The 16,308-nt window shown below is 45.3% G+C and overlaps 1 protein-coding gene across 3 annotated transcripts in view; it reads right to left on the reverse strand.

The window, feature by feature from the left end:
* Window positions 1-11,369: 11,369 nt before the first annotated feature.
* Window positions 11,370-16,308, reverse strand: part of ARNT2 (aryl hydrocarbon receptor nuclear translocator 2) — a 97,273-nt gene continuing 92,334 nt past the window's right edge. For all 3 annotated transcript variants that reach the window (XM_033070346.1, XM_033070343.1, XM_033070344.1), the window contains one exon: window positions 11,370-15,908. In XM_033070346.1, the coding sequence (XP_032926237.1) occupies window positions 15,810-15,908 (99 nt within the window). In that variant the 3' untranslated portion in view covers window positions 11,370-15,809. The remainder of the gene's footprint in view (window positions 15,909-16,308) is intronic.

The following is a 16,308-nucleotide window of genomic DNA, read 5'->3' on the forward strand; positions in this document are numbered from 1 at the left end:
GATCTGTGGAACCTGCTCAGCCCATTCCAAGCCCAATGTACCCATCTCCAACCTGGAGGATGTTACTGAGTACCTGGAAGGACATCAGCAAAGCTCAAGGAAATGCAGCCACCTTCAGGCCTCCTTTTCCTCCCCAACAGCTCCTCATTTGATGGATGGTTTTGCTCTTAACACCACCACCTTGAATAATTCCTACAGGTAACAATGTGAGCTGGGAGAGAGACCAGGCCCTTAACTCAGGGTCACAGTGTGCAGGTCCACAGCACAGCCAAAGGCTGTACCCACATCATCTCAAACTCAACCCTGTGCCCAGTCAGCTGAGCAACACCACCTTTCATGCTTTTTCTTCTTGTGTTTAAATGACAGGAAAAATGTTTCATCAAAGTAATTTTCTGGGGTTTTCAACTTGGAATAAGAAGTTTCTAAAACTGTGCAGACCTGCCTATCTGGAACAGAGTGCTTCTTGTTCTTGAATGGTAAAGATGAAGTTAATTGCCAGGAAGTGGAAAATGTGCTATAATATCTTGGCAAAAGCATATATGATGAAGAGTTGTTTGCTCTGCTGGACTTGCAGTGTTAATAACATACATGTGTCTGCTGGACTGTGTGCCATCAGGAGTCAGCAGGAACTGGATGACCTGCATGGTGTTGGATCAATCATGAATCAAAACCTGGCAGCTGAGCCTGGGACGGTGCAGTGAGGAGTGGCTGGGACAGGCAGGGGGATGTGAATAGAGATACACAGAGGGATGGGCAGAGGGATATATAGAGGGATGTGCAGAGGCTCTCCCCAAACCAAACACTGCCTGCACTGATCCATCCCTGCAGGCAGTGCCAGTGTGAGCCAGATCCTGCACACACACAGACCTGGGACTGCCTGGATCCAGCATCCTTCTCTGGACTGAACAAGGACACCAGGGCAGAAAAACCTGACCTTGGGATCAGTCAAGTATATGCATCTTAATTAATAAACTGTAACAAAGTGCTTATCAGTCCCTCTTTAGTAAAAACTATTCTCCAGTGTCTGCACCCCTTGCAAAACCTGGAACTGGCTGGGTTTGTTCCTCCCTTATTCTTCCCAGGAGGTATACGTGCAGTCAGCACTCTTTAACCATTCCCAGGAAGAGATGAGCTTTCCTGAAAGGAAATCAGTGTTTCATCTCCACCCAGAAAAATCAGCAGGACTGGATAAAATCCACAGTCCTGTAAGTAAGCTCAGGGGCACAGCCAGCAAGCAAGGCTTGTACAAGCACTTTTGGTCCAGATGAAAGGTTCATGAAAAAAGACTTTAGGCTCTAAGTTTCCGTACTTCCAGTGTGAAACAGAGGACGCCTAGCCTGGTTCTGCTCCCCCTGATCTCTTTCTTTCCCCTTGGCTTCCTGCCATTGTCTTTGGCAGAGCTAGGATGGCTGTGGGAGCCCAGGGAAAGGGGGCATTTTCTTCTCTTGCCCATCAGAGCAATTATTTGTAGCCCTTTCAGATATTTTCCAGCTCGAGTGTCCATATACACACAGACATATGTGTACACATTTACACCTGTACACACCTATTTTAGATATCTATTCCTGTATGTGCACACATTTTTATGGTGATCTTGGCCCGTCAGAAAGTGTGTTAGACTCATTTCTGCCATGCTCACGTAATTCCATCAGCAAGCATTCAATTCCCAACATTCTTCCTGCAAAATGATGACGCAGAAGGACAGGATGAACACGCCATGGGAGTGTAGCCAGCCCGGTGCTGCCTTACACACTGACACCACAACGTGAAACTGGGGGCAATGGGTGGCCAAACTGGTTTGATGGTTGTGTAACACAGCTTGTCACAGCCCAGCTCCCAATTGCTGTGCTGTCCCCATCCAGGAAGGACTCGGAACACCTACATGGCTTTTGCAACAGCTGGCCTTTAGGCCAGGCTCTGGGCTCATCCAGGCTTAGCTTAGTGCACCTGAGTGCCCTGAAGCAGCCTTCAGCACCCTCCCTCCCTTCTGGCAAATCCTGGAATCAATTCAGTCCCTGGAAGCTGTTTTATTTTCTGGCAGCAGCTCCAGTCCCCTCCACTGCCTGTACACCCCATGTTTTGGTGCCACAAACACAATGTCCTTCCTGGGCTTTCCCACTGCCTGGGAGATGCTGGGTGCTGGAGCAGGTTCCTGGAACTGTAGATTTTCAAGCTGCTGAGACTGATTTTTCCTCCCTTTCTTACATTCCTGGGACAGGCCAAGGCACCTGGCTTTCATTAGGTTTGGTGCTCTGCTCTAGGAAGCAAATTCTAGTTTGAGAAGGACATTTTGCTTTCCACATCTTGCTTTGAAGAAACTGCTGTTTAAAGAAAAATGTTTTCTCATGCAATGTCATCACCGGTAGTGCTGAAAGGGGCTTTCAGCCTGCCGGAAACTGGCCTCAGGGAGACCTCAACACCTGCTAAAACCCTGCCTGAGCTGAGGCCGCTGCAAAACTCCTCCACCACAGTCCTCGTCAGCAGAATTCAGAGCCAGTCCATCACCTCGGACAGCTTACAAGGCATCTCCTCCTCCAGCCTCAGCATCAGGGACAGTGGAGCAGCCCTGGATGGTCTGGGGGACCCCCCTGCAGCCTCACACAGCTGCCAGCAGCTGCCTGCTCAGGACAGGCTGTGAGGCATCTCCTTGTGAGCCCGCAGGACTGCCCAGCTCCGAGCAGGGCTCTGCTCCCCTGCACAGCTCATCCTCACTCCTGGAGTGTGGGAGAGACCCAGAGCTGCCCATCCAGGGAGCAGAACACCTCTGCACTGAGCCAGGTAAGAGTTAATCCACCTCATTGCTGTCTGTGGTGGCTCACAGCAGGCCTGTAAGAAGCCTCACAGACTGAATTCTGACTTAGTCCAACACAGCCTTAAGAAAGCTGCCAACCTCTTCTTAGAATAGAACCCTGCAATGGGGAAAACCAACTTGTTTCCCTGAGAAAGAATTCTACAGATCAGGACTGTTTTCTGCACCTGTGTCAACTATTGCCAATCATCAAGTAGAAGAATTAAAACAGTATCTCAAAACAAACTCTTCCCTGCATATACACATCTTGGCTGGACAGGTCAATCATTACAGGGTAACAGTTTATTACTGACCAACCTGGGATAGACACGAGATGTTTGTAAAATTCCATATAAAGGGATGTGCAAAATAAACCTGTAGCTCCATGAAAAGAACGTGTCTTGTCTCTAAAACAAGGTCAACGGTGACAGCTGTCAGCTCCAAATCTTTGTACACAGGGCAGGTACCACACTCAACACATTCACAGAGGTATTTTCTCACCCACGGGGTGGGGTCACCCCCTGGAGAGAAATCCAGCCCAGAGAGGGCTGGGGATGGGAAAGGGAAGGGCAAGGAAGAAGGGGGAAATCGTGGAAGCAATGGTCCCAGCAGGAAACCCAGATAAGAAATAAGTCATGAGAACTCCCTAGCCATGATTTGCTCTGTGAGAAATATCCGCTCTCAGCATTGCCAACCCGGGCGTTTTCTTTAACATCCAACACTCAAACTTTCTTCCTGCCTGTACCAGGCATTCCTGCTTCATTAGAACACCTGGAATTTCTGAATCATCTGTGATTTCTTTCACTGGGACAGAGTGCCTTTTGATTTCTATTATCCACTGCCCAACATGATAGCATGAGTGGGGATTGCAGGCTCCAACACTATCCCCTTGAACAAAGAATAAAATAATTCCTTACCAATGCTCAGAGCCCCAGCCTGAGCTGAGCTGAGCTTTTTGCAGTGCTTGGCTCTTTACTTACTGCTGTCATTCAGACTCCAGCCCCAGAAAACCTCTGTGGACCTTGAAGATTGTCAGACAAGTTTGCTGCAGATGACCCAGCAGGGGAATGTTTCTCTTTCCTGTTGTCACCATGCAGTCAGCAGCAGAGGAACAGTGTTGGATCTCCAGCCCTGCATGGGTCCACCTCTCTGGGGAACCTGGCTCTGCATGTAACTGCTGGAGAGGAACAGAGAAAAGTACTACTGATAAACACTGCAGAAACAACGTGACACATATGTCAAGAGCAAAGCTGAGAGCCAGCAGCAGCTCCTGTAGTGAAAGCATCCTGGTGCTGTAGAGCAGAGTGTGGGGCGGTGGGATCGGGGAAATGCTGTCACTTAGCAACTGCATCAACACAAGAACCAGAACCAAACTGTCTGAAGTGAGACATGCCGCTATTTTTTGGTGCAGCTGTGCCCACGTGCTGGAGCAAAGGGAAGTGATTTGAGTGCTGGGATGCTGGTGCCACCTACACAGCCAAGAGAGGGCCCTTAGCACTGAACCAGGGAGTGAGTGCACCAGAGGTTTTCCTTTTGAGACGTGAGCCCCACTACAAACTGAAACATTTTGTCAGAGGAATCAGCTCACTCAGGTTCTGAGGCACTTTGCTTACCCCAACCCACTGCTTTTTATCCTCAGAGTGGTAGTAAATGGCAACCAATCCTCTGGGATTTTTTATAACAAAACCCAGCAAAAATTCATTGTTTTAGATGCTGCTACAAGTGCATTTGGGAGGATGGGTCACATTAGTGTTAAATACATCCCTTGTTCTTCTGTACCCTGCAATGCACAGACAGAAAAGAGGCATTTTAATAAAAGAATAAAGATCACTTGTTGGGTGGCTGGCTGTGTCCCACACCAGGCAAAGTTTTATCTTGTCATAATACAGGCAGAATGAGAAAACACAATACTGAGAATTGAGGATGCTCAGACTCATGAACTGATAGTTTTGATTCTTAGAGCAATATATTTTTAAGCAGGTGGTTATCAGCTGAGGAAATCTCACAAAGTGAAAAGAGGTGCCTTTCCTACCTGCCATATGGGCACCTGTCCCCAAAACCAGTTCTCAAATCAGGAACCAAGCTGGAAAGAAGAGTCTGGTAGAGAGGAAGAGGCTCATTGCTCCAGGGGAAATGAACTGGTCATGTCACCCACAGCCCCAAACATCAACATTTTCTCGAATGCTTTTGTTTTTCATTTCCTTATTTTTGTTTGTGAAAGTATCATCCTAGAGGAGGGATTCAGGATCTGTGCTTACAAATAAAATAGACTATAACTTGCCTAATGGGAGCAGTTCAGTTTTGCATGGTTGTCTCTTGACATGTTTACACAGCTGGCCAGATACCATTAAAACATATTTTCTCAGGAGGCAGTGTGGTCTTGTGGAATGAGCACGGGCCTAGCAGTCAGGAACTCCCACGTTGTCATTTTGGGTCATCAGTGGTTTGGTTTGGTGCACAGAGTCATTGAACCCCATGTGTGTCAGTGTCCCAAAAAGACAACTCATCACAGTGTGATACTGGAGATCCATGTGCTAGTCCTGGGGTGGGAGAGGATCAGAGCCCTGATGTGGCACCCAGGGTCACAAACACAAATAAAGACTGTGGAGGGATGGGCTGGAGATGCTTCTCCATCCTCACCTCTGGTGGGTTTGGCTTGGGCAGTCCCTGGATCAGAAATGATGCATCTGACACGATCCTGTGCAGGTCATCCTGATCCAGACTGAGATCCATGAGCACTCTGCAACAGCTTGTCCCTCTTCCCAGCAATGAGCACAACCTTCTTGGAGAGACCCTCAGAGCTTTGGAGATCCTTAATGAAGTGAAAAAGCCAACAAGCAGCAGCGCTAACTTTTAGTTCAGGAATATAAATGGTTAAAACCATCAATTTCCAAAAAGCTGATGAGCCTACCAAATACTACACCTGAACAGGAGCTTGCACAACAATAGGATTTTAAGTACCATGGAATGGCTTGCTCTAGCTCTAGGTCAGGTGGTTAAAAATCAAGTAAAACCTAAATTGATGTAATTGATAGTTCAATGATATTGAACAGTCTGGGGCCTGCACTGTGACACCACTGAACTTACAGCCTTCCTACTTACAGCCTTCCTATTTGGATTCCTTCAACCCAGGATCCTTTTGCCACAGCATCAAGGTTACAGAATAGCCTTCACATTCCTCCTACGAACTGCATGGACACCAATCCATAGCTCTGGGTGATGACCATGGAATTAATCCATAGGAAAACATGTTAGCTGGTAGCTAAATTGTGATTTTACCTGTTGAAGATCCTCCTTGTTTACTTCTCCCACTGGTCACACCTGGTAACTGCTGAGTTTGTGTCTGACTGCTGTTAAAAGGGTTTTATCTGATGGGATATTGGAGATTCTCCATCAAAACAACACTCCAAATCAGGCAACAGCTATTGTGCTACATCAAGATGGTCTCTCCTTTCTCAGTGTCTCAGGGCTTGTAATAAAGAGTTCCTTGCAGAATTCAGGGACTGGCTATGCTGATACACTCTGGGCTTTTGTCAGCAACCCCAGGGGACTCTTGTCAACAACTTGAGTCACTTTAGAAGAGAACTGGTCTGCTCTTCAAAGAAGGATGGCTATGAGAACAGCTCAGCAGCAGAACATCTGAGAGGTGGTGTGGTACAGAGCACTTTCTCAGGATATGGAGAAAGGGTGAGTCAGTGGGTGAGGAGGTGGTCACAGCCCCAGTTTTGTGGCCATGGATGTTCAATCCTGGGGCAGCTCTGCCTGGCTGAGGAGGCCACAAGGACCTTTTAACTGGCTCAGGGTCAGCAACAACGTCAGGGACTTGGTGCTCCTGTGACACTGTGGCTGTGCTGAGGGCTGGAGCTGACCCCAGTGCATCCCAGAACACGGAAGGCACAGCAGCACATGGAGCTCCTGGGACAGCAGAGCTCTCCCCAGCTTGGGACCTGCTCAGCCAAGGATGGAGACAGCAGCACCTCTGGCAGCCTTTCCCCACAGCTGACAGAAAATGTCCCAACTGCACCTCCTGCACATCACAGCTGTGGCTGCACAGCCCTGCTGGCACCTGGGGTTCAGCAGTCAGACCTTCCCCTCCTGCACTGCCCAGCTCCCAGCCTGGGGAGGAAAGAGGGAGCTGCAAACCATCTCAGGGGCATTTCTGGGCACAGCTGAGAAAAGTGCCATTTTTACCTCAATTTCATAGGTTACAGGGAATAAACAAATCTGACAAACAGCATTTGGTTTCTCAGAGAAACAACTGAATTAACTAGAAGCTTTTTTTTTAGTTTTCTTTTTTGAGAGAAACATTTTCTCTTCTGGATGGCAGACTAAAACAGCAAAGAAATTTGTGCCTTCAGGGTATCTTTAACCCAATTTTAGAACCTCCTGGAAGTCAGAGCTATTAATGGACTTGTTGCTGGAAGCTCAGCTCCAGTGTTTTAAATAGTTGTGAAACATGCTCCTTATGGGAGAACAAGCAAAAACCAAGAGGAAAGCAGGAATCTGTTATCTGACATTCCCACCCTTGCTAATGAAGTTCTCTTTTTCAATGCTGGAGTCTTGGCTGGTGTTAAAAAGAGTCTTGACAAAATCGCCTCGACACCTTATCAACATTAGTACAAAAATCCACCCACCCTTCACTGACACGGTGGTGCAAGGGACAAAATGGGGATTTTACAAACCTGTCAAAGGAAATCTGCTGCCTGAGCTCGACAGTTCTGTGATGAAGTGTTGTGCATCTATAGCGAGCTATAAATATCAAATGTTACCTTTCACTGAATTAAGATTGTTGCCTTTCAGTAGCCTTATTTATATAATTGACACTTGCTTCAGTGGGTTTGCTCCAGTATTTCATTACCAGCTGATATATCCAGGTCAGCCTTGGCAGGTTAGTGCAGAACCCCACTCCCTCAGCAGGATCTCAAAATTTAGGTCAATTCGCATAACTTTGATGAACCTTTAGAACTAAAATGATTAAAGTGACAACTTCCATTGACTCCCTGCTGAGGTATCCGACCTTAAGTTACAGAGGTCACAAAAAATATGTGAAGAATCTAAATAAACTCCAATTCAGAACTCCATTAGATTAAGCATCTCTGTGCAGTGGGGGCATCAACATGGCTTAAAGGAAGTGTACAATGCTTTATAGATTCTCAATAATTAAAGCTTTTCATAGGAATTTCACAAATTTGAATGAATACTTTTTTTCCTCAACCCCACCGAATGCAAGAGAGACAAATGCAAAGATAGGCACTTAAAGTTAATGAAGTATTGATTCTGCAAATTTTTCCACAAAATTGTGGCCATCTACTTTCAGGGTTTCACAGATGAAAATCCAAACACTGTTCAGTCAGAGGGCTTGGTAGTTTTCCATGCCATATCAGAATGGATGTAAACATTCAGTGTTTGAGCTTCGTGGGTACAGTGACAAAGATCCCTTCCTACGTCACCAAATAAATCATCAGGCAGGAACTTCTCCTGGCTGCACAAGGCAACCACAATGACACATGGGCCTGCTATTGAAGAGGTCATGGCTCCTTGACACTGCACAAAATCACTGCCCAAACCCAGACTTTCTTTCACTATAGTGTAATTTTTTCCATTTTGGAACTGGAGCTGTGCAGGAGCTCTGCTAGACTGAGCAGTCACATCCTGGACAGCACTGAGGAGAGGTCCAGGAATGCAATCCCACGTTAAAATTCCATTTTAAAATGAAATGTAATATAATTCAGCAGCAGCACTCTACAGTGTTGCCTCCTGATGACTTTTGCTCTGAATTATGTAAACTAAAAAGAATGTAACATCTGTTTGAGTGTGATTTACGTGAAGGAAGGTATCCCACAGCATTCACAATCCCTCCGTGAGTCAGGCTTTGGTATCCCTGGTCCATCACATCCAGGAGGTGTTGAAATGACATGCAGGGAGAGGAGGGCTGTTTCTGAGACAATTCCACTGGACAAATTCCTTCACTGAGTGGCAAGTATCATTATCCACCTTTGCCCCCTGCTACATGCACAGAGTTGTGTTTACAGGGCAGTGTCTTTGCTTGTGTGTTCATTTAGCGAATTGGAGGCCTCAGACAACAAAGCAAACAGCAACTCAGGTCCTCAAAATTCCTGGTCCTCGGTGGCAATGGGTCTATCAGAGCAGTAATTCCAGTGCTACATGGAAAATAACTATCCTGTGATTTTGTTTGGTAGACTGAAGGCGCTTCCCATCAGGGCCACACACAGAACTGCTCTGAGCTCCAAGGGAAGGCTCACTGGCCACAGCACAGCCAGGGATGGGCAGAGACTGGGGGAGGCTCTGAGAGCCACCCAAAACACGTTTGGGATGACAGAGTGCACCAAAGTAATTCAACCCTGCACTATTTCTTGTTTTTAAAAACACTCCAGTTAAAAACTTCACTTTCCTAACTGAAAAGAGACACTTGCTGTTTTTAACAGGCAGCAGGACACCAAGGTGTTGGGTGATCCCTAACAAGGGCAAGGGCTGTGTGCTGGGAAAGCTCCAACACTGCAGCTGGGGCTGTCTTCTGTCCCCAGGCTCTGTGTGCAGAGCTGTCATTGCAGTGGTGTGTGTACAGCCCTCACACTTGTCTGCAAAAGCCATGGCAATGCACTTCTGCACTGCTGCATTGTCCAGGGTGAGCCTAGCACTGACATTTTTTTCAACTGTGTCCCAAATGGCACATTTTGTATATTAGTATTTAGTGCCAGTCTATAATTAGAAGATAATTTTTCCAGAGCTAATGAAAAGATGCCCTAGCAACCCCTGGATATGATCCCAAATCCATTAATACAGCTCAAAGCAATTCCATTTCATTTTATGTGGGACAGCCCACGAAGTTTGAAGAAAGATGCTGCCAAGTATTTTCAACCAGGAATATGCTGAAACTTGGTAAAAAAGAATGTAAGAATTCATCCTGTATCTGTTTCTTCTACACACAACTTGGAGAGAAACTGGGAAAATGAAATGAGCAACACTTCCTGAACCATGATGGTATTTGGATAGAAATGTGGCTAATAGCTCCTATGGAAAAATAAAGAAAAATCTATTTCATCATAATGAAGACTCAACCTGTTGTTATGATTCATTAGTGCCAGTTGACGGAGGCAAGGATGGTGAGTGTAGTGACACAGTGAGCCTTAGCTGCATTTTCTCCCTGTGTGCCAGCCTGGATGGATTTGTACCACAGTGCCCTGCTGAGACCATCAGTCACCAAACACATGGCTCCATTCCACATCCAGCATCTCCCAACCCAGATTCCACAGCACAAGCAGAGTCTCCCAGCACTCCACACCCAGCTGTCACCACGGTGCCCAGAAGCACACTTGATTTAGCACGTGAGAGCACAGCTAATGCTGACCCTCATGAAAGGAGTGCTAGGAGGGATCTCAGAACAGCCCAGCCACACTGTTCCCTGCCTGGCATGGGTGCAACACCCATTCTGTGTGTGCCTTTCTGTTGGGATAATGTTCTTCAAAAGCAACTACAAGCCTATTAAAAGGCACCGGAAAAGCAGCAAAGAGCTGCCAGGATGAAAGTGCTGCACTTCCAAAAGGGGCTCAGGGTCTGGCACATGCCTGTTCATCAGAAATGCTCACCAGCACCTGAGCAAATGCCAGAAGAACATCACTGAAACCCCAATTTTGACAAAAAAACAGCAGGGCTGGCCCATTTTCCCTGAGCAACCTGTGTCTCTGGGATGAGCACACAGTGAGCAGAGCCCAGCAGAGCCCAGCAGAGCCCAGCAGAGCCCAGCAGAGCCCAGCAGAGCAGGGGCTGGTGGCTCCCTCTGATGAATCCCATCCCAGTGCCCCAGTTCCTGGCCAGGTCCCAGCACAGCCCACGCCTGCTCTCCCCAGGCAGAGCCCTAAAAATGGAGCATGAGCTGTGGAAACACCACCTACCCTGTGCCAAGAATGCAGGCTCTGGAGTACAGTGTCCTCAGCTCCTGCCATGGCACAGTCACCAGCCTTTTGGAGTTATGAGAAAGGTAAATCCTGCCCACAAAGTATCAAGTCTACAAAGAAATAACAATATAAATGCAAAGAAGACCCACAGTGAAAGGCAAACATGCCTTACATAGGCAATCTGAAAAGGTCACCAGAATGTTTGTGGCAAGGATACAAGTATTTTTAACTTTGAACAATGACACCAAAAGGTAGACAAGGAAACCACTGTGATTCCACCCCAGGGAGTGAATAAATACTGCCCCAGACCATGAATTAGCTCTAAACCAATTGTGTTCTAATGAAACTCTCTACAATACAGACACCAATTCACACACCTCAGCATCATCAGTAGAACAATGTTAATTAATGTTTTTTTGGAACACTTCTAAAAGTTGAGCTCTCAAACTATCATTGCTCTCCTGCTCCCTCTGGACAGCCTTTACAAGACAGACAAAAGGGGAACATCCTGTCCCCAAACACACAGCACTGGAGGAGATTTCAAAGACAAAAATCAATGCCTCATCTTCTGATTTTTGGCATGGATATAATTCTCATAATTCAGTGTTATTTCTTACTTGACAATTCCCAACAGCATATTTTACTTATTTACAGAAAGACAGGAATTAACAACAGCTCATGACATTTTTATTTTAATGAAATTTAAAAAGGCAGTTATTAGTTATACATACACACAACTGATTCTGTACTTGTTAGTCATAAATATAGAACATTCAGAAGTACAAAATACACTTTATCCACAGCACAATTTCACATCAATATGAAGAGTTTAAACAGATACGTAACCAAGTGCCTAACAATGACAGAAGCCCATTTTTTGAGTTGTTTTCTTTTTTCTTTTCTCTCCCTTTCTTTTTTAAAGACCATTAATCTACACAAAGTAATCAGTGCCCACAGTCATCAGTTTCATGAAATGCACTCTGGTTTAGAGTAGGAAAAGACTGACCTTTTAAAGACAATTAGATGCCATCACCTTTTCTTTGCTCCATTAACAGCAACAAGCCCAAGCCCACATTCTCTTCTTCTCACAGTTAACAACTGTGAAAAATGGGGCTCTGGCAAAAATCACCTGAAGCCAAACTTGAGCACTGCCAGGAAAAGTGAAAATATCTGAACTAGAAATTAGTCCACTCGATACCTTGCAAACAAAGAGCAACAGCAGTATGACACCGATAAGGCATTAATGACAAAATGGCTGTATTATTCTCGAAAAAAGAGTACACCTATGTATAAAAATATATGTCATAGCAATTGGGTAAATCCAACACTATTTAACACTGTGCCAAAAGTAATTAAGAGTTAAAAAGGCAGTTCTGCAAGAAGTATTTACAGTTTCATACTGTACTTCAAAAGAAAAGAAAAGGCAACAAAGCTACAAATGGAACTATCTGGTTAAAGCATCACTGTAGGTACTGCCAGTAGCATTTGTACAAGTAATGTGATGGAGTCTTGGACTGTTTGACTGAATAAATGAATATAAATATTTTAGTATCTAAAACTGTCTCAGTCTCCATGTCTGCTCCTTGAAATAACTCACCCTGACTATCACTATTTGCAGTTTCTTGCTCTATTAGTTTAAAACCCAAAAGATTCAGTTTCAAGAAACACTGTATCTATAACAGTTTGATCAGAAATCACAGCTTTATTTCCAGCTTAGGAAAAAAAAAACCACAAAAGAAATTAGAAATCCACCACCTATGAAATTGTGGAAATTAGAAGCTGAAGTGCCAACAAAGCTACACTGACAGCACGTAATATAAGCACTGGCATTCCCAATGCACCTTAGAACTGCAGCTATAGGATAAGTTAAGTTGCTTTAGTAACCAAACACAAGGTACAGCACAGCCAAGGCGACACAGCTCTGTCAGCCACAAGACCTGGGGTGATTTTTTGGGAACAGCAGGCACGGGCACAGCGGGGCCAGGGTAGCAAAGCCTCACCTGCAGCGTCTGCTTGCTCAAAGCACAAAGCTGCCAAACTCCCTCCTGAATGAATTGCTCCCTCCTTGGCTTGGGAATGGCAGCCCAACACCTCCCACCAGGGCTGGGGGAGATGGGATGGCCAGGAATGGCAGAGGAGCAGGGTGAGGGTGGAAATGCCAAGAATAAAGCGCTGGCTCGGGATGGCACAACAGGAACGGCTGACAGGGAAAACCCAACCCAACCTGGGCACCATCCACACTGCCCCTAGCACAGCAGCCACACCCTTCTCAACCAGAAAGGCAGGAGGAGTCCACAAGGTGAGAAGCTGACCATGCTCTGATCCCTCAGGTGTACTGACTTCAAAAAAACAACAAGAAAAAGAGAGATGCTGAAATTTCTTCTAACAGTGCACTCTGAACTGCACAACCAAAATCTGTACACGGGAAGCCTTCTCCAGCAGTATAAAAGCCACAACACACTGAGGAAGTTATCATGGCTGATGTCAGGAGAAAGAAAATTACTTCAAAAACCTTATTTTTCAATTGAATTCAGGAAGTAAAATAAACTATAAATATACTTCAAGCAGTTTGTTGGGTAAAATAAAACACAGGAATAGCACTTTTTCACTGAATTCATTATTCACTTAATGGAAGAATTTATAAAAATTTCAGAAGAACTGACATTTATCATGTCAAGCATCTTCCATGCAGAGACACAAACTGCTCACCTACTGCTCCCTCCCTCACAGGCAGCTTTTTTCAAAACCCTGCACAGACACAGAGCACCTCACTCACTGGTGCAGCATCCAGGCACCTCTTAGAGACACCAGAGAACTTCACTCTGAGGCAGAGCTTTGCCTCTCCAACTCCATGAGCAGTCATTTATTTGAGCAGCATGAGGGGAAAGGGAGATGGCTCCAAGAGAATAAACATCCATGTATTTAAAAGAACAGTGCATAAGCACATGGCTTGCTCACCTAAGGTGGCATTTTCCTGATCCCTGGGGAAGAAGAGATAGGAAGATTTTTGTTTGTTCTCAGTGTGATTTGGTGAGGCAAGTGCAGACCAGGAGATCTGATGCCTCTCCAGTAGCTCATCTAGAGATATACAAAACTGTCCTAAAAAAGACTCCCTAGCCCCACTTGCACATAGGGTAAGAGACTGGTCCCAGGTTCATGAAAGGAATAGTAAGGGAGTAAGGAAGGACTCTTCTGCTACTGAACACAACATGCTGCTCTGGGAGAAGGCTGGGACAGTGTCAACGGGCACAGCCCCATCTGTGCCAGCCATGTCCCTGGGCCAGGCTCACCTGAAACCTGCATGGCCAGAGCAGGCTGTGGGGCAGGGCCTGCCTGCTCTCCAGGATGTTATCCCAAAAATATGCACTGTGTTGATGTGCACCATGTCCCCACTCAGAGACACCCCAGAATCTGACAGCAGCTATGAGAGGGCAGAGCTTATTCCTCTGAAGTCCAAGAATTGCTGCACACACTGAGATCCTCTGGATGGGGGCTATGCCCTGGGGCTGCTCTTTCAAGGTCTGTGATGGCCTCTGAATGTCCAAAAGCTGAGGGAAACTGCTCCTTCCTCTTCTGCAGAGGCTGCCTACCAACACCCAACCTCCAAGGTTATGAACAACCTGTATGCAGGAACTTGGGGCTTTGTGCGTGATTCTTTCTCCTCCCATTCCAGAAGAAATGATCAGGATCAAATCCTTACAATCCAACCTCTGTAACTCGTTATGCATATGAAATACTGAACAAAAAAGATTCCTACCACATCTCTGATGAAGATACATGGCAGGTGACTCGCCCAAGAGGAAGGTGATTAACTTACCTCTGTGGAAAAGCACACAGCATTCAGAGCAGTCAAGAGTCCTCAACAAAGCTGAAAATCCCATCTTTAACAGAACAGGGTTAACAAGGTTTAACAGAAGCATTTGCTTGGGAATCCAAGCAAAAATTCAAGTTATCACTGTGTATGCAGTGGACAATAGCTCAATCAATATCTATTACCAACCCACTCTAAAAAAATTATACACTACAAAACCATCTCACTGCTTGCAGCAAATGAGCTTGAATGATTTCCTAGTAACAGGCCACCACCTTGCACTGTTAAAATGTGAGGTTTCACAGTATAAAAAATTACTTCACAGAAAGGAAATGCAGCTAATATAGAAAATGCAATCTCAATGTGTTTACAGTCATTTTTTAAGAGGCAATATTTTTGGGAAAGCAAGAACAATAATAATTAAAGCAGCCAGTGAGAAATGTACAAGGTTATAGGCCTCAATTCAGTGCAAAACCAGACTAATAGCTTATGTAAGTAAATGTTTGTTCCAAATAGAGAACCACCTGAATTAAAAGTAAGAACACCTATGTGAAGTGATGGAGACTCCCACGATATTCAAATCCTTCACATACATCATCAACCTTTTCAGTACACTCCAGAATGGACCCTTTGTAAAGGCAAAAGAAACCAGTACAGGAAATCACTTCATACAGCACAAGATATACATAAAGTACCAAAATGTACACACATTCAAGTTTAAGTTAGAAAAGGCAGAGCTGAATCTTCTGGTGAGAGAGGCCTACATTATGTTGCTTAATCTCAACATTTAAAGTGACCTAAAACCTACAAGAATCAAAGAAAACAGAATATTGTGTCTGCTTTCAGAAACTTAAGCTTAAAGCAAGGCATCGAAATTGAGCGGTAGGCACTGAGACATGACCTTACCTTTTCTCTGTTAGTCTTTGTTACTTTGTTATCTATTGAAAAATTACCGTTCAAAGGAAATATTATGCATCATTCACATTCAAATATTTGAGACTCAGAGATTTTTTTTTTTTAAAAACAAGCAAGATTTTTATCTCTGAGGTAGATGACAATAAAATAAAAAAAAAAGCAATGGAGCTGTCAATGAACACTAACAAGTGCTGGAGCTCCTCTGTTGGCACTGATGCACCCCAAGGAGGAGAGAGCAAGCCCTACACCACTATCTGAAACGTGAGGAATGTGTCTTCTGGTTTAGTAGCTTCTACAGAAATGCAACACAGGAAAAGCAGCGCCAAAATTACACTGAAATGGCCTTGGAGAAGAAGAACTTCCATTTCTGCTTCACAAGCTACTCGGAAAAAGGTGGAAACATGCCCAGGTCAGCAAAATCTTCAATGTTGTAATTGCCAGTGCCCTGTGTTGGATCCCCTGGCATCGGCAGCATGTCCTGCAGGATAAGGAAAAATCAAAGTGAAGCCTCACTTGCCAGCACATTAACCAGACACAAACTGCTTCCTGTTCATCTTCTCAGTGTAAAACCAGGAAAGGCAAAGTTCAGATAAATACGGTGAAAACCAGACCTGTGTAGAGGGCTAGGCTAAGGTTTGTGTGCTACTTTTATTTTTCTGGAGTGTTTCTGAGCAAGAGGTGGGACAGGTCAGAAGTTCTGGATTGCTCCTCTAAAATGAAACACATTTGAGCTGCCTCCCATTCCTCCCAGGCTGTAACAGCTCCCCTTGGAATGGGAGCTACATATGGAGAGAAGCAAACAGTGGTTTCACTGCATGGGGAGTATTCAACATCTCCCACACTGGAGTCCAGCTGTGTCAGGATGGGTTTGGGCAAGG

The sequence above is a fragment of the Catharus ustulatus genome, chromosome 12 (genome assembly GCF_009819885.2).
Source record: "Catharus ustulatus isolate bCatUst1 chromosome 12, bCatUst1.pri.v2, whole genome shotgun sequence".
In the NCBI taxonomy this organism is placed as follows: Eukaryota; Metazoa; Chordata; class Aves; order Passeriformes; family Turdidae; genus Catharus; species Catharus ustulatus.